The sequence below is a fragment of the Haematobia irritans genome, chromosome 3, assembly GCF_050003625.1.
Source record: "Haematobia irritans isolate KBUSLIRL chromosome 3, ASM5000362v1, whole genome shotgun sequence".
Taxonomy (NCBI): domain Eukaryota; kingdom Metazoa; phylum Arthropoda; class Insecta; order Diptera; family Muscidae; genus Haematobia; species Haematobia irritans.
In genome coordinates this window covers 151,965,098-151,984,822 of record NC_134399.1, presented here as the reverse complement: position 1 = coordinate 151,984,822, position 19,725 = coordinate 151,965,098, and the positions used below count along the sequence as shown (strand labels likewise).

The following is a 19,725-nucleotide window of genomic DNA, read 5'->3' as shown; positions in this document are numbered from 1 at the left end:
TACTGGGATGCGTCCGTGTACATTTTTGCTAATTCTTGATAGTTTTTACTGGAAAAGTACCCAAACAGACTTAACAACAGATATGATACAAACAACAGTTCAAAGCTACAAAATACAACAACTGTGTTTCTTTACCTACCTGCAGCTACTTTAACTAGGAGTGAAGTAAAGGAACACAATGTGTACTAATTTATTTTGACATTTTATTAAACCTTTGAAAGTCAGCTGATGATTTTAGGCTACCTTATAAATTAACAGTACCATGGTCAAGAAGCATCACTTTTATTCTTTTTAATATCGCTGTCAATTTTCAATGTTGCCGTTGAATTTAAGTTTTAAAATATTCTAGAAAAAAACATAAACTTACAATACATCTTTTAATTAAACTTCCTTCGCATGCTTCATAACTTCCAGCCAAATCAAAAAGGATCAATTCAAAGAAATGAAAAATGATCATTTAGAGCTGGAGCCATTTGTTGATTGTCAAGAATGTGGTCGCAAACAACATCAAATATGTGTCTTATGGTTGGACTCCATATGGCCAGGAGGTTTCGTATGTGATAATTGCCTACAAAAGAAAAATTCCAAACGGAAAGAGAACAAATTCAATGCTAAGCGTTTACCCACCACCAAATTGGGTATATACATTGAAACACGCGTCAATAATTTCCTAAAAAAGAAAGAAGCCGGTGCTGGAGAAGTGCACATACGTGTCGTCTCATCGTCGGATAAATGTGTCGAAGTTAAACCAGGCATGCGTAGACGATTCGTAGAAAATGGTGAAATGAATTCTGAATTCCCCTATAGGGCAAAGGCTTTGTTTGCCTTCGAAGAAGTTGATGGCATAGACGTTTGTTTCTTTGGTATGCATGTCCAAGAATATGGATCAGAGTGTCCAGCACCCAACACAAGGCGTGTCTATATTGCCTATTTGGATTCGGTGCATTTCTTTAGACCTCGACAGTATCGTACCGCAGTTTATCATGAAATTTTATTGGGTTATATGGACTATGTGAAACAATTAGGATATACAATGGCCCATATTTGGGCTTGTCCTCCTTCAGAAGGAGATGATTATATATTCCACTGCCATCCTACGGATCAAAGAATACCCAAACCAAAACGTTTGCAAGAATGGTACAAAAAAATGTTGGACAAGGGTATGATCGAACGTACCATACAAGATTACAAAGATATTCTAAAACAAGCCATAGAAGATAAATTGACATCAGCCGCAGAACTGCCCTACTTCGAAGGAGATTTCTGGCCTAATGTTCTGGAAGAAAGCATTAAAGAATTGGATCAAGAAGAAGAAGAAAAAAGAAAACAGGCTGAAGCTGCCGAAGCCGCAGCCGCTGCAGCGGCCAATGTAAGTTTTTAAAAGTTGATGTGTAATTAGAATTGCACCAAAGGTTATATTATTTTGTTGTTTTGGTTTCATTTTATTAAATAGATTTTCTCAATTGAGGATAATGAAGTTAGTGGCGATGGAAAGAAAAAGGGACAAAAGAAGGCAAAGAAGTCGAATAAATCTAAGGCTGCACAACGTAAAAATAATAAAAAATCAAATGAACAACAGGCTGGTAATGATCTCTCTGCGAAAATTTACGCCACCATGGAAAAGCACAAAGAAGTTTTCTTTGTTATACGTTTACATTCTGCCCAATCGGCTGCCAGTTTGGCGGTAAGTTCTATGACCATGAACTAATCTTGTTCCCCATATCCACCATAGAGACAGAGTCTTATATTTTCGTATTATTTCATTGCAGCCCATTCAAGATCCTGATCCATTGTTGCAGTGCGATCTTATGGATGGTCGTGATGCATTCCTTACACTAGCTCGTGATAAACACTATGAATTTTCCTCATTACGTCGTGCGCAATTTTCTACACTTTGTATGTTATACGAGTTACATAACCAAGGCCAAGATAAATTTGTGTACACTTGCAACAATTGTAAGACTGCTGTCGAAACTAGATTTCATTGTACAGTGTGTGATGTAAGTATTGCCACATTATATGATTTGTCAACTATTGACACAATGTTTTGTTTTCGCAGGACTTCGATTTGTGCACCGTTTGTAATGAAAAGATTGGTCATCCTCATAAAATGGAGAAACTTGGCTTTGATTTGGACGATGGTTCATCTCCGGCCGATATGAAACAAGCTAATCCACAAGAGGCTCGCAAACAGTCCATACAACGTTGTATTCAATCGTTGGTGCATGCTTGTCAATGTCGCGATGCCAATTGTCGTCTACCTTCATGCCAGAAGATGAAGAGGGTTGTACAGCACACCAAGAATTGCAAGAGGAAAACCAATGGCGGTTGTCCGATTTGCAAGCAGCTTATCGCATTATGCTGCTACCATGCTAAACATTGCCAAGAGCAAAAATGTCCAGTGCCTTTCTGTCCAAATATCAAACACAAACTCAAGCAACAACAATTGCAACAAAAGTAAGTGGAATTATTAATACACTTTAAGAGTTTGTTCTAAATTTGTACATTTATTATTTTAGACTGCAACAGCAACAGTTATTACGCAGACGTGTCGCTCTTATGTCTCGTACTGTTACTGCGCCTGCAGCTTTGCCAGGACCTGCTGTTCCCAATCCAGCAGCGGTTGTAGTGCCCGGAGGCGTTCCAGTACCAAGTGTGGCAATGGGTGGTGTTGCAGTTAGTCCAGCTGTGATGGGTGGTCAACAAGCCATAATGCCAGCGGGAGCTGGAGCTATGAGTCCATCTACAGTGCCGGTTCCTTCACCTGTATCTGCACCAATGACCGGTGCTGGCATGACATCGCCACATCCACATCAGCCTGGAATAGGAATGAAACCGGGTGGTGGTCATTCCCCCTCTCCAAATGTATTGCAGGTTGTTAAACAGGTAAGATTCTTTTTGACAATAACTATTACGAGAATATGTCAATATGTTTTCGCGTTCGCCTTAGGTGCAAGAAGAGGCCGCCAGACAACAAGTTCCGCATGGTGGAGGTTTTGGAAAAGGTGGAGCAATGGCTCCTCCCGTAATGCAGCGACATCATATGGGCGGACTGCCTAATCAACCAAACCCCGGAATGGTTGGCAATGTGGGGAATGTGCCTGGAGGTGTTGTGGGTAATGTGGGTCCAATGGGACCTGGTGGAAATAATGTTATGGGTAACAATCTCCTGCCTATGGATCAATGGGGTAACCGATATCCCAACAACAATGCAAATCAAGGCATGCGCCAACCTAATCAAAATCAGGTTATGCAACAAAATGCAATGCAGCAACAGGTACGTTGTAACCAAGAGATTCGTCTCGCAAAGCTATAGATTTTCTGGTAACATTTCTGTTTCGCCTTTTCTACATATTTGCAGGGCATGATGGGAGGTATGGTTGGAGCTGCCGGAGGTTCACAACAAATGCCTGGCAGTTCTGGAAACATGCCTGGAAATGCTCAAGGCGTTGGTGTTGGTGGTGGCATGGGTGGCAGTGGAGGAGGTATGGTTGGAATGGGCGGAGCTGGACCCATGGGCGGTCCTGGTGGAATACGTCCTCAAGGTCAACACCCTAATGCTGGTGTTGTAGGTTCTGGTCAAATGCCAAATGGTCCCCTTAACAATCAACTGAATACCCAACAGCTTGCTCAAATAATGCAAAAAATTAAAAACAATCCCTCCAGTGAAGGTCATCAACAAATATTGCAAGTTCTAAAACAAAATCCACAAATAATGGCAGCTATCATTAAACAAAGACAACAAAGTCAAAATAATGCAAATGCTGGTGGTGGCAGCCAACAAGGTGCTGCTGGTGGAGCTGGAAATGGGCCACAGCAACAGCAAGCACAACAGCAACAGTTGCAGCAACAACAGGCGATGCAACAACAACAAATGCAGCATATGATGAGCCAGCAACAAATGCCACAGTCGCAACAACAGCAGGTAATGATGCAACAAGCCCAACAGCAGAATCCTGCCCAGCACCAACGCATGCCCGGTATGCAAAACCCAATGATGATGCAACAACAGCAGCAGCAAGGACAAGTAAGTGTTTGAAGTCTTATTCTATGCTATTTAACTTAATATGCATACAATATAGTGTTGTATGATTTGAATAATATGGTATCATGTACATTTCGTTTTATCGTGCTTGCTCAGTCGCCATATAGTCCGTATCTCCCACTGTGGTATCACAATGGACTGAATAGTCAGAGTGAGCCTGATATATTGGGCTGCCACATAACCTAACCTAGTCCGTGTCTCCCTACAACACTCGGCAAGAAGTTCTGTATGACAGCAAACAGTGCTTTCCAGTGTGTTTAAGTTTTTAAGTCTCACGAGTGTCACCTCTGTGCGATTGTCATATAAATATTTGTCATTCTATTTATCCTATTAATATTCGATGTCTGATTTTGGTGATTCGCGATTGTCTACTGAACGTGGTAGTCATAGCCGTAGGTTTTATAACCGCAGTATAAAACCAATTAAAAAGAGAAGGTCGCATTCCCAATCGTTCCCTGACTAAATTTTGACAAGAGTGCAATGGTACATATGTCTTCTTTATGTGGTCTGCGGCATTTTCCTACCACTTCATTTTAGAGTTCAAGGAATAAAGTATCAGAAAGTGGTACCTACGAAGTGATTATATAGGTAACGCCTGAGCCCCTCGACTTGATTCCACAAAGAAGTAATACCACGCCTGAGCCCCTCGACTTGATTCCACCAAGAAGTAATACCACATCGAACTTTTATCATTGCATTTTATTTTATGTGCCACGAATTACATTTCATTGTTAAAACAGACATGAACGTTTGCTTTGAATTTTGATGAAATTGTTTGTTCTCCTTCTTACATAAAATTGTGGATGTATACAGAAATCTTATGAAAAATATTTTTTTCTTTTTTAATTCTTTGTGATGGGCTATTTTTCATTTCTACTAAAGAGAACAAAATATGAAATTTTTATGATCAAAACTAGTGAATAAAATAGAAAAAGAAGTTCGTCCTTATTGATATTCAAAAGAAAAATAAATTCACCGTCTTATATATTCGTCACATATATATAATGAGTTCGCTTCAATTGTCGTCACAATATTCGCTAATCATGTTAATGGTGTGAATATATATAGTCTTCACAACATCTCCATCAGGAGTTGCCGAAGTTTGAAGGGGTCGACATGGTCGATATTTCTATATTAGATTTTGAAGGAGCATTTCCATCTAATTTTTCAAAATTAAAATTAGTCCGAATTGAAATGTTCCAAATTTAGTACAATTGTATCAACTTTTACATCCCTGCTTAATTTGTCAGGTATGAAATCTAAGGGTCGTTTACACTGAACGAAGACTCCAATTTATTAATACCAAATTTTAAAAAGCCACAAATTTACCAAAATGCGATTATTTTTCCCGAAAAATACGTGATTCAAAATAACAAATCCCGGAACTCGGGAGTAATCCCGCGCCTAAAATACCGGGATTTCGGGAAATCATGAATGACTATAGACATAAAATTTTGACAAAATTCTCTATAGAAATAAAATCTTGACAGAATTATCTATAGAAATAAAATCTTGACAAAATTTTCTATAAAAATAAAATTTTGACAACATTTTCTATAGAAATAAAATTTTGACAACATTTTCTATAGAAATAAAATTTTGACAAAATTTTCTATAGCAATAAAATGTTTTATCAAAATTTTCTATAGCAATAAAATGTTGACAAAATTTTCTATATCAATAAAATGTTGACAAAATTTTCTATAGAAAAAAAATTTTGATAAAATTTTCTATAGCAATAAAATTTTGACAAAATTATCTATAGAAATAAAATCTTGACAAAATTTACTATAGAAATAAAATCTGGACAAAATTTTCTATAAAAATAAAATTTTGACAACATTTTCTATAGAAATAAAATTTTGACCAAATTTTCTATAGAAATAAAATTTTGACAAAATTCTCTATAGAAATAAAATCTTGACAAAATTTTCTATAGCAATAAAATGTTGACAAAATTTTCTATAGCAATAAAATGTTGACAAAATTTTCTATAGCAATAAAATTTTGACAAAATTTTCTATAGAAATAAAATTTCACAAAATTTTCTATAGAAATAAAATTTTGACAAAATTGTCTATAGAAATAAAAATTTCACAAAATTTTCTATAAAATTTTGAAAAATTTTCGATAGAAATAAAATTGTAACAAAATTTTCTATAGAAATAAAATTTTGACAAAATTTTCTATAGAAATAAAATGTTGACAAAATTTTCTATAGCAATAAAATGTTGACAAAACTTTCTATAGCAATAAAATTTTGACAAAATTTTCTATAGAAATAAAATTTCACAAAATTTTCTATAGAAATAAAATTTTGACAAAATTGTCTATAGAAATAAAAATTTCACAAAATTTTCTATAAAATTTTGAAAAATTTTCGATAGAAATAAAATTGTAACAAAATTTTCTATAGAAATAAAATTTTGACAAAATTTTCTATAGAAATAAAATGTTGAAAAAATTTTCTATAGCAATAAAATGTTGACAAAATTTTCTATAGAAAAAAAATTTGATAAAATTTTCTATAGCAATAAAATTTTGACAAAATTCTCTATAGAAAAAAAAATCTTGACAAAATTATCTATAGAAATAAAATCTTGACAAAATTTTCTATAAAAATAAAATTTTGACAACATTTTCTATAGAAATAAAATTTTGACCAAATTTTCTATAGAAATAAAATTTTGACAAAATTCTCTATAGAAATAAAATCTTGACAAAATTTTCTATAGCAATAAAATGTTGACAAAATTTTCTATAGAAAAAAAAATTTGATAAAATTTTCTATAGCAATAAAATTTTGACAAAATTTTCTATAGAAATAAAATTTCACAAAATTTTCTATAGAAATAAAATTTTGACAAAATTGTCTATAGAAATAAAAATTTCACAAAATTTTCTATAAAATTTTGAAAAATTTTCGATAGAAATAAAATTGTAACAAAATATTCTATAGAAATAAAAATTTGACAAAATTTTCTATAGAAATAAAATGTTGACAAAATTTTCTATAGCAATAAAATGTTGACAAAATTTTCTATAGCAATAAAATGCTGACAAAATTTTCTATAGAAAAAAAAATTTTGATAAAATTTTCTATAGCAGTAAAATTTTGACAAAATTTTCTATAGCAATAAAATTTTGACAAATTTTTTATAGAAATAAAATAAAATTTTGACAAATTTCTATAGAAAATAATAGAAATAAAATAGAAGAAATACAATATGACAAATTTCTATAGAAAATTTTGTCAAAATTGTATTTTTATAGAAAACTTTGTCAAAATTTTATTTCTTTAGACAATGTTGTCAAATATTTATTTCTATAGAAAATTTTGTTAAAATTATATTTCTATAGAACATTTTGTCAAATTTGTATTTCTATAGAAAATTTATGAAGGGGGAATATTTTTTTCAAAATCTACGAAAACATCAAGAATTCTACCAATCTACCAAACAGTCAAAATCTACCATGTTTGGTAGACTGTGGTAACCGTGATTCCATATAGAAAAAAATCTCAATACGATTAAAAGTTTGGATCTCGGCATTCGATTGAAATTTGGTGCATTGCCAACAACATCAAACGAAACAGAACAAAAATAAATACGAAAATTAAGTTAGTGGCACTAAACAAACTATAAAACATACTTATTTACGAGGATATCAAAGTAAAAAGTGAATTTTATCATATGGCCCAAACCTATTTTTATATTCGTAATTTTCTGAATTGGTCTATAGCCCGGCTTTTGTAGATTGCATTTTCTTTGAAAATTGCAATAATATGTGTACTATATAATAATTGAAAACATTTTAGGACACGACCAGAGAGTCGAGAGGAATAATTTTTTTTTTTTTTTTTTTATAACCATTTTATATTGGCCTACAGTTTCCGGTTTTTAACATTAATTTATTTATATGTACCCGTGTAAAAATTGGGGGATCTGATTTGATATGGTTAGATCTGAGCCAAGATATAGTCAGATCTGAGCAGATCCGAAAAATGGTTATATCTGCTCAGATCTAAATACTATGAAATTGGATCTGATCAGATCTCAAAAATGAGACACATCTAATCAGATCTAATTTGATATAATTGTATATTATTTGATACAATTGTATCTTTCGAGATCTTTCAACACATAAAATCCCATAATTTGTATATAAAATGAGATCAATTGTTTTATTTAATAATACAGACAAAAAGTATGTGCATAATAAATATGTTTAATTTAAATTGATCCATCAAAGCTATTTAAGAGTATTGACAGTTGAGTTAGAGTGTTGTCCAAGGGTTTTTTCGTTTGTTTCTTCTGCTTTGGACTTAGACACGCGACTAAAGTATTACAGCGTTAAGACAATCTGCAATGAAATTAAGTAAAAAAACAATTATTAAACAAATATAGGAATAAACAAATATGGGAATATATTGAACTATGTAAGCAAGTATTAGTATTGTTTTGGATCATTCTTCTTTAAGTTGCAATACAAATTGCCATATAATTTTATGTTGCTTTTAATACTCACATTTAAAGTGTATTCGGAATTAGGTTAGGTATAGCGATAGGATGTTATTTTAGGCTCATACATACTATTCAGACCATCATGACATCACAGTGATCAACATCTTACTTATCACTGACTGCTGCTCGATTCAATAATTAGCTCAATAACATGGGACCTCCTTGCTATAATCGAGTCCTATCGGCATTTCACGTTGCGCTGAAACAACTTAGAGAATCTTTGAAGCAGAAATGTCACCAACATTACTGCGAGGAGATAATCCACCGCCGTAATAATTTTTGGTGTTGGTCGGAACTGGGATTGAACCCGTGACCTTTTGAATGCAAGGCGGGCATGTTAACCAGTACACCACTGAGGTTTCATTTTTTTCCAAATCTAGAAAATAGTAAAACAATATGAAAATGACTACTAAGGAAATAACAAATACAATCTACTTACCTACATAATCTCCGCAATAAAGGAAACGATATACACTTTATCAAAGGAACACATTTAAAACAATTATATTAAATTTCTTAATTTTCTCAGCTAGTCTGGCGTTAAATTTGTTTAGAAGTGATGCCCCTGACGGCGTTGACATTTGACATAATGGCATTGAAGTTTAGACGTGTATTTTAAAAATCTTTTTAACTTGTTCATGATTTTTTTTTATGTTTTGGACCGTATTTAACCCCATATAGTCAGATATGATGTTATATCTACCATATCTTATTAGATATAGTGCTATATATGGTCCTATCCAAGCATATATTATTAGATATGCCAGATATAATTAGATATTATACTATATATGATGAGATCTGCAATTATATCTAACCAGATCTAGCACCATATATAGCATATCTGTGCATATCTAATTATGTCTGAACCAATATCTGAACAGATCCAATTAGACCCAATTTGATATTATTAGATAGGATTGGATCCTCCAATTTTTACACGGGTATATCAATTTATATATTAAATAAATTTTGATACAATATGTAGGATATATATAGGTAATTTTACACGTTTTGTAATATGAAATGCTTAATATCTTGTCAACAATATCTGAATTTTATTGTGTTAGTAGATTGTCAAAATGAGATTAGATTATTACAACAAAGAATTAAATATAATTTTATATGTAATTATATATTTTTTCATCCAATTTTTTTCTATTCTGTTTATAATTTTTTCGTGCAATCTTTCAGACATCTAACGCACAATGGTTTAATAAAATGCGTCAAATGCCGAACTATCCCCCGCCTTATCGTCAACGTGCTCCTCAGCAAATGGGAGGTGTTGGTGGTGGCGGAGGCCAACAATTCGGAGGTGTGGGTTCATTTGGAGGTCCTGGTGGTGTAGTTGGACCTACTGGTGGCCCTGTCGATCAATATGCCGCCATGCAACAGGGCATGAAACCAACGCCGCAACAACAAATGGGAGGAATGCCGGGAGTTCAACAGCAACAAATGATGCAGGGGGCTGGGGGTATGGTAGGGGGTCCAAATGTAATGGGCCCACCAACACCGCATACGCTACAGCAACAACTTATGCAACAATCAGCGAGAGCATCTCCGCCCATTAGATCTCCACAGCCTACACCCTCACCCCGTTCAGCGCCCTCGCCTAGAGCAGGACCTTCGGCATCTCCAAGAGCTCAACCCTCACCGCATCATGTAATGTCACATTCACCCGCGCCACAAACAAGCCACGATGGTTTACACAATCATGGCGGTATGCATCCGCATCAGTCTCCACTACCGGGTGTGCCACAGGATGTGGTGGGCGGAGTCGTGGGCGGTGTTGGGGTAGGTGGTCCCGGTGGCCCAGTCTCCGATGCATCCGATCAATTGACCAAATTTGTGGAACAGCTTTAGTGTAATTAGCTAATGGCAGCGGCTCAATCCTATACATCTCCTTCCTCACATCCCCATCAAATAAACCCCCGTCCCACCTCTCCTTCGTCTTTACATGGAAGCCGCTTTAATATGAATCAACCGCCTGTCTCCACTCCCAATATCCAGCAGCAACACCAACAACATCGCTATTTTTAAGATAGGCCACTAGTTAGAGTCTCTACACTTTCATATATACGTGTGTCCCTTGAGAGAACAAGTTTGGTAATATATATTAACTTATCTCCCATTTGAATTGACAAGGCCACACTTCTCTTTTACTACTCATGTTAGTTTGTTTAATTTTTAATCATCCATAAGTCGTTTTTTACACATAATTATAACATTTAAAATGTTTTTATGGTTAAAAAATAACTCCTTTTAGTACGTTTACAAAGTTTGAAATAAAGTTCTATGTTTATCATGGTCATCATAAGGAAATTGTATTCCTTTCATCGTAATTTTACATTTGACACATAATAATTCCTAGCGATTCTCCTTCATAACTGTTAAGATTTTTTCTGCGCACTCTAAATAAAGAAAACTTTATAGTAAGAAAAATAACCTCATGTGTAACATACATATTATAGAATATATATTAAAAGCAGAAGAAGAAAATAAGAAAAGAACCACAGACTAAACAAAATGAAACATAGAAATCTATAAAACTTTTCCCAATGGTCCTATCCTCTCCCGATATTACAAGAGTAATTGTATACTATCAATAATTATACTAATGCTAAGAATAGCTTACATAAACTTATCGTAAAATATAACGCCTTAGCTATAGTCAACCAAACACACACACACCCACAAAACATTAATAGAATATTAAAAGAAAAGAAATAAAAGCAGTAAAAAATCATTGTTAAAAGTTAAGTCGTAGCGTTCTAAGAAATTTTATACTTTTCTCTAAAACAAATATTAATTTATAAAAATCAAGACGAAAATGTTTATTTTTAGCAATTTGAGCTATATACATATATATATAAATATTCAAATCTAATTTTAATATTATATACAACATACTTATAGAGAAAAATAGATATGCTAAGAATGTATATGTGTTTTTTTTTTTTTTTTTTGAAAATGTCTGAAAGAAAACCCCATTAACGCTTTTAAGTAATTTAAAATGAAAAAAATCTTTCTATAATATATTTCTAATGATATCCAATCTATATATATTTGTAAAATGTTATAAAATATTTTGTAAATATTAACATTAAGATCCCTGCGCGTCGCCCCTACTAATTTTTATAGGCAAAAATCGAAAATAGTGTTAAATATATATAAAAAAATAATAATAATTAAAAAAAAATACACACGAGTTGTAATAAACTTTTCTAAACAAAATCCATAAAGCAGAAAGCAGCTCTCATTACACATTGATAAGTTTTTTTTTATACCAAACTCCTCAAACAGGTTTATAAATAAGAAAAACAAGCCTTATTAAACACATAAATATTAGTAGAGGGGTTAGTGGAATGAAATCTGGGGGAGCTGACCCCTAGCAATTTCCTAAATTCGCCTATTGTCTTCAATTCTCTTAATCACTCCCTAAATGAAAAAAAAAAAAACACTCGTAATAAATATAAGAATAATAATTTAAAATATTAAAACAAAACTCAAGAATTTATTTACAATCCAAAAGAGTATGTGAAGCCGGAGTCATTGTGAATAGATCAACTTTGTGTATATAGGGGAAATAGCACTAATCACCAAAAATAGCATAATCTCATGCTTATCTTATTTAAGGAAAAATACATATAACATAGAATTGACAAAACAACAAGAACAATTTCCTTAAAATATTTCAACTTTTATACTGTGTATTATCCCTCATATATAATTTTATAAGTACGGGTTTTCAATACTCTCCCCATCGCTCATTGGGAAGCCTAAAATTGAAATTTGCTAAAAAGGACATTTTCACATGCTTTTCTTAAAAACAAATCTGGTGATATTCCGTGGATATTTGCATACATCTCAATTTTAACTCAAGCTGACCATTATTTTTTTATAGCTTAAGGAAATTTATGCTTCAGACGATCACGAAAGCGTTGAAAAGATTTCTGAATGATTTTGGTTTGATTTTAAAAATTTCTTTAAATTTTCACTTATGCTATTAAAATTTAAATTGAAAAACTTTTACTGATATGCTTTGCGTGTACTATGCGAAATTTACCATATTTTTATAATCATGTCGGAAAAAATTAACAACTAATTTTTATCGGTGAAAAATAATTATGAAAACTGAAGTATTATTACATATCAATATCAAACTTGGGCTTGAAAAATAATGTTCAAGGGTGTTAAACTTTTAAATAATGTGGTAGCGGTAAATTTTACCCTTATTGTTTTTATTAATTTACTGAGTGCTATTAATCCTTTCTTCTTTCTTAAAATATATATATATATATATTTATTGGAAACATTTTCAAAAAAAAAAATAGAGCTAAAATTTACCACCATCACATTGGTGGAAGGTCAACCCAAGCAAAGCCAATTACTTGATAGGATTCTTTATGAAAATTATGACCCTACATCGTTTATCTTCAAGACACGTCTCTTACAATATCCGCCACATAACCAGACTTCATTATAACTTTAATTCTATAGAGTGGAAACGCTGCCTCTTTTTTTATAGTAGAAAATAGGCATAAGTGATGAGTTTTTCAACTCGATTTAGCAAACAAAAAATTTTAATTCTATGAATTGATTTCTGAAGATGAAGATTTTAAAATAATTAAAATCAAAAATTAGTTTTTTATAATATTCGAAAAACAATTGTTTGCATTTGATTAATTGTTTTTGTTTATCTATCTTAAAATATTTTTTCAAACAAATAATATTTTAATTTTGTTATATATGAAAACATATGAATCTTTTAATAAAAGATTTTAAATTTAAAGTACAAGTAATAAACACAAAAAAAAAAGATTTTCACGTTATAAATAAATGCAAATAATTTCTTTTAAACATTACAAATATTTTTCATATTAATATTTTGACTCTTTTTTTATGTATTTTAAAGTATTTTTTGTATCGGTACAAAATTTAAAAAACGATCAAAATTTTCAACAAAAAACTGAATTCCTAGAATTAACATCGGTTCAGGGTTAGAGGACTCAACATCTTTTTTTTTTTTTTTTTTTTTTTTGTTTCAACAGAACTGCATGTGAAGATGTCAAAAATGTGTATATATTTTTTATTTATAGAAATTTGGCAAATAAGAATCATCCACACACAGAATTAAAAAGCTGCTCCCCTTTTAGTGACACATACATGAAAATAAAATAAACTGCCGATCTATTTTTTGTTTTTGTAAATACAATTGTGATTAAAGAAAGCGTCAATGTGTATTGAAAATGTATGAAAAATATTACATGAATGGAAAAAGAACAAAGAAATCCGCCCAATCTTTGTTATAAAAAATTGTTTTATTAGAAAATTGAAGAAAATGAAAATCATAGGAAAAATACATTTTGCCTTAACTTTTAAAGAATACAAGAAGAGTGTATATAATAAATAAGAAAATGTAAGTTATTTTAAAATAAATGTTTCGATTCAACCGAAAACCGCCACAACAACACCAACATTTGAACTAACTAGCCGCCATTAGTTTAACTGATTTAAAACGGGAGAGTCGAAATATATAATCTTAGTTAAAACTATTTTTTTTTTTTTGTACAAGAAGTCATCCTCTTATACCATTGTAAATAAATAATAGAAAAATAGAGTTTTAAGTAATGAAAAATTAAAAAAAAAAATGAAATATTCCAAAACTGTTTTGTGATTAAAGCTATTACGAGAAGGATAATTTTAGATTAGTTATTAAGTTCAAGTATTTCCCATTTTGATCACACACACACACCCATACAAACGCATCCAAATATTTTAAGCGAAATGATTTATACTATTTTTTAAGACTAATGTAAGAAATTGCGAAATATTTTGAGTTAAATTTTTGTCGTTACCGTTTTTTTTGTGTTATGCATATAAATAAATAATATTTTTGTTTATTCTAATCTTAGGCACTTTTTAAGAATTATTATTTTAGTTTTGTATGCACTGAGTAATTATTTTATATTTAGAAATTTTATAAATATTTAAAATATACATATACATTAATATAGAATAATCGTTGTGTAAGTGTTTATATCGTAAGCTGAAGACCATAAAATCTATGATCCTCCTATTTTTTGTTTCCAAGTTTCTACGGCAAACCCGCCATTGCTCTTTAGAAACTAAAAAAATCGTTTTATATTTTCACAAACAAAGCTTAAAAACAACAATAACCCAGAATATGTAGATAACATACACTTATTCTAAATAAAAAAGAAAATTAAAAAATAAAACAAACTATATAATTATTTAAATAGAACTTTTTGTTTGCCGATATATCGACTTCCCACATTTCTAAGAGTAGTTTTCACATAAACTGCTCTAAATATTATCTATAACCAATGAAAAAAAAAGTAACAATACACACCATCTCGATCCCTTTAGCCGAAAAACAAGAAAAATACCAACTATCAATGTGTATAACTGGCGTAAATATTGCATTATTTATACATAACCGTTATAAAAAAATAACAAACACAACCAATACTTAAACAGATCAAAAGGAAAATGCAGAAAAAGTTTTAATTTAATTCTATTATTGTGTAGTTGAAAATGATCTTCAAACAGCAAATCGCAGAGCATACAAAGCATGCGCAAACGAAAAGTAAACATGACGCGATATATACAGACAAAAGCGATTAGAATAGTTAATGCATCGCATTATCTTTTAGTAAAAGAATTCAGCATTATTTGTATATTATTTAATTATTAAAATATAAAAACAAACAAAAAAAATCGTTTATAAAGTAATATTTAATATAAAATAATGAAGAAAACCCGAAGAAAAAAAAAAACAAATGATAATAATTATATACTTGTAAAAGAGAAATTAATTTAAAAATGCATATAAAAATAATTAAAATAAAAAAAAAATAATAAAACAAACATCTGTTGATTTTTCTTAAGTGAGTAGCTAATCAAATGGTACAAAAGGACTGATTTTAAAATGAGCCATACATGACTGTTGCAAGTCAGAAGAATAGTCGGGACTTTCAACATTTGGATCCAGAAATTTTACGTGATTTCCGAGGCTTAGTTTGGACTACTCGATTAATGTGTTCACGCCGAAATATCATTTTTAAATGCAATTTTTTCCTTAAAAAAGGTTTATAACATAAGCAAAAACCATTGTTACACCAGGTTTACATTCTGAAAAGGGGAAGCATAAAATACAAAATTATTATTTTTTATTTATTCATTCAGAGCATGTAATGCATGCAATGGTTTTTCGTGCGAATATCAATATTTTTTTCTAAAGGTATTAAATATTGTGCGTGCAGTCCTAGTTCCTCAATTTTGGAGCTTGGCTCTGAACTCTTACAATAGTAAACAAAATATAATTGGTCAAAAATGTAAGACCGATTTCAAGAGTTTTATAGGTTAGGTTAGGTTAACAGGTTGGCTGATAAGTCCCCGGTCTAACAAAGAAAACCACATTTTTTTTGTCAAAATTCGTTTTTATTATTCAACATAGTTCCCTTCAAGAGCGATACAACGATTATAACGACCTTCCAATTTTTTGATACCAGTAGTACTCCTTCGGTTTTGCCTCAAAATAGGCCTCAGTTTCGGCGATCACCTCTTCATTGCAGCCAAATTTTTTCCCTGCGAGCATGCTTTTGAGGTCTGAGAACAAGAAAAAGTCGCTGGAGGCCAGGGGCCAAATCACCGCATTCGTCATCGAGTTCTGCTTCGTATAGAGAAACATTTCGATCGTATTAAATTTTTGGATCACCGCATTCGATCGTCATTTATTTTGTCTACTACTTTTTTTACATTGCTGTAAACATATGGCAATAAGAAATTGAAAGAGAGTAGAATTTCAAAATAATGTTTTGTTATGAAATTATGTTATTTCTGAGATATTTATATTGTTTTTGTATGTTAAAATATATGTGTAAAAATATATTATGAATCCAAGTTTTTTTTTTCCTCGTTTTCGGATTCAGACGATGAGTACAAAGTGGCATTAATAAGGAAAAATATTCGTGACAAAAGCAGTCCTTTAGCATTGCCTGAAGTAGAGTAAGAGTAAATTGTGTTTTTAACATCCATAGATTTAAAAGGCGTTTTCATATGTCAAAAGAAGCTTTTAAATATGTTTCTTGAAAAAATAAGTTTTTTTGAAGCGGCTACTAAGCATTCCTTTCTTTGATCCGATTCCCTAAATGCAAGTAATATTATATTTTTTTTTTTGTATTTTGCCAAAATGGAATAATAATTACATTTTCACCAACTTTTTTCTTTTTGTTTACCTTTTTTCTGCTCAAAAATCACTAAATACTTCGTTTTCGATAGCATGCTACCTATCGTGTTAAACTTCGAGTAGAAACAATTCGATAACGACTGCGGTGATCCGCGTAAACTACATTACGATGACGAAGTACTCGATTTCGACTGCGGTGATTTGGCCCCAGATCTGGAGAATACGGTGGGTGGGGAAGCAATTCGAAGCCCAATTCATGATTTTTTGCCATCGTTCTCAATGACTTGTGGCACGGTGCGTTGTCTTGGTGGAACAACACTTTTTTTCTTCTTCATATGGGTCCGTTTTGCCGCGATTTCGACCTTCAAACGCTCCAATAACGCCATATAATAGTCACTGTTAATGGTTTTCCCCTTCTCAAGATAATCGATAAAAATTATTCCATGCGCATCCCAAAAAACAGAGACCATTACTTTGCCAGCGGACTTTTGAGTCTTTCCACGCTTCGGAGACGGTTCACCGGTCGCTGTCCTCTCAGCCGACTGTCGATTGGACTCAGGAGTGTAGTGATGGAGCCATGTTTCATCCATTGTCACATATCGACGGAAAAACTCGGGAGTATTACGAGTTAACAGCTGCAAACACCGCTCAGAATCATCAACACGTTGTTGTTTTTGGTCAAATGTGAGCTCGCGAGGCACCCATTTTGCACAGAGCTTCCGCATACTGATAAATGATATGACCAACACGTTCCTTTGATATCTTTAAGGCCTCTGCTATCTCGATCAACTTCATTTTACGCTCTATCTCACAAACTAATTGACTTACAGACGTCAAATTTTGACACGAATCATTTGAAGGTTGGTACTATATAAAAATAATATTCATTTAATACTATCGACGCCATCTATGTGTCAGTCCGGGGACTTATCAGCCAACCTGTTAGGTGGCAGCCCGATGTATCAGGCTCACTTAGACTATTCAGTCCATTGTGATACCACATTGGTGAACTTCTCTCTTATCAGTGAGTGCTGGGGGCTAATCACGGCATTCGATATCGAATTCATAATCGTATCGAAAAAATTGTCGATACGATTAAAAGTTTGGATCACGGCATTCGATCGAAATTTGATGCAATTTCTCAAGCGTTGCCAACAGCAAAAAACGAAGCAGAGCAAAATGAAATGACAAAACTAAGTTAGCGTCACAAAATAGAATGTAGAAAAAACATATTTTGGAGGTTTCAAAGTAAAAAGTAAATTGTATTGCATTATATCTTATGGACCCATATCTCTTTTTACATTCCTCCAAATTCCTTCCTAATTGGAGGATGAGATGAATATAAAATAATTCAGCGACAAATAAGGAATAAAAGTGCACATTGTTATTGGTGTAAGTACATGGGTTTGAAATGGTGTGCACTGTTAGAAAGTCACCTTTTGTAGGCTCAATGGACGATTTCGGCTGACGAAGGAGGCGTTCAAATGGAAAATAATTTTTGGTGGCATGTCAACGTCAATTTTATCACTTTACAATTGTCTGCCGTCTTAAAACTTTTTGCGAGTGGGAGACTTCATAATTCACTATTCTTACAAGGTGGTTAGAATGCTCGCTGCGAACACTACTATGACCAATTTTTGTTTAACTTTTATTGGAATTGCATTGGTCCTAAATATTAAAAATATGTTCATTATATGTAAATTTACTACAAACAAGCAACAATTCGAACTAAAACTAATATATTTACTATTCCTATATGGCGAAAACAATGTAAAAACATGTGAAAAATGTTTTACGATTGCAATTTACCAATCGAAAAAATTGTCGATCAAAAAAACTCGATATCGACTCCCGTGATCCGAAAAATTTAGATTTCGATCAAAAGTTCTCGATATCGAATGCCGTGATTAGCCCCCTGCTTGATTCCATGTTAAGCTCATTGACTAGGGACCTCCTTTTTATAGCCGAGTCCGAACGGCGTTCCACATTGCAGTGAAACCACTTAGAGAAGCTTTGAAACCCTCAGAAATGTCACCAGCATTACTGAGGTGGGATAATCCACCGCTGAAAAACTTTTTGGTGTTCGGTCGAAGCAGGAATCGAACCCACGACCTTGTGTATGCAAGGCGGGCATGCTAATCATTGCACCATTGTAAGTATTTTACAATTCAGTAGTTTTTCTTTAGATTGCAGAACATGAGTTTCGTCGCATTTGCTTAACATTTTGCCACAACGGGAATTGTTCCCGTCAGAGTTGTTCTGTAAGTTATTTTTCTCCTCACGGGCGGGAAAACTTTTCACAGCAACACTTGTTGCTAAAAATTTGGCGGTTGTTTAACCCTAGACAGTCATCCTTCGTTCAAATGATGACTCTTAATTATATTTCCGATCTAAACTATATTTTGGTCGATTGGGAAATAACAAATTTAAGTTATTCTAATTCAATAATTTTGTGAAATTTTGTGTAATATCAATTAAAAATGAACTGAATAAAAATTTTAAGTAAATTTTGGTTCTCATTTTTGCTCATGAATCTATTTAAAGCGCCATGAAATAGGCCGTAGTAAAAATGACACAGGATAACGCTAGTGTTCAAAAAATGAGGATGACATTCCAGGGTTAAAAGCAGTTGATTTTATGTAAATTCGAAACGATAGATTTGAGAAAATGCATTGAAACTTTTATGATTGAAATAAATTATGTTATTGTTTCTTAATTATCAGCGATTTTTGTGTGAATACGATTACGCTTATATTTTAAATAAAACACGAAAAACAATCAGGCATTTTGTATTTTTTCCAAAAACTTTCAAAAATAGAAAGTAAACAACTTGTTTACGTTTTCTTCTGCAAACCGTATGATTTACAGTTTTTCATTTTTCGGCAAGCGATTTCGAAAAATCTTGTTTCACGGGAAACCAAGAACAACCAAAAATTTTTCGGAGG

General features: G+C 32.3%; 1 protein-coding gene and 1 long non-coding RNA gene across 5 annotated transcripts in view; one reads left to right on the top strand and one right to left on the bottom strand.

The window, feature by feature from the left end:
* Positions 1–14,833, top strand: part of nej (CREB binding protein nejire) — a 32,501-nt gene extending 17,668 nt beyond the window's left edge. For all 3 annotated transcript variants that reach the window (XM_075300174.1, XM_075300172.1, XM_075300173.1), the window contains exons 9-16: positions 415–1,369; positions 1,454–1,684; positions 1,770–2,000; positions 2,060–2,457; positions 2,520–2,886; positions 2,951–3,277; positions 3,362–4,027; positions 9,763–14,833. In XM_075300174.1, the coding sequence (XP_075156289.1) occupies positions 415–1,369; positions 1,454–1,684; positions 1,770–2,000; positions 2,060–2,457; positions 2,520–2,886; positions 2,951–3,277; positions 3,362–4,027; positions 9,763–10,431 (3,844 nt within the window). In that variant the 3' untranslated portion in view covers positions 10,432–14,833. The remainder of the gene's footprint in view (positions 1–414; positions 1,370–1,453; positions 1,685–1,769; positions 2,001–2,059; positions 2,458–2,519; positions 2,887–2,950; positions 3,278–3,361; positions 4,028–9,762) is intronic.
* LOC142229604 (uncharacterized) lies at positions 7,955–9,488 on the bottom strand. Of its 2 annotated transcripts, XR_012720442.1 has the most exons (3): positions 9,008–9,488; positions 8,573–8,944; positions 7,955–8,407 (listed from the first exon to the last, which is right to left on the bottom strand). It is a non-coding gene; the product is annotated as an uncharacterized LOC142229604 (long non-coding RNA). The 2 variants fall into 2 exon arrangements; XR_012720441.1 differs by having other exon boundaries at positions 8,573–9,488.
* Positions 14,834–19,725: the final 4,892 nt, after the last annotated feature.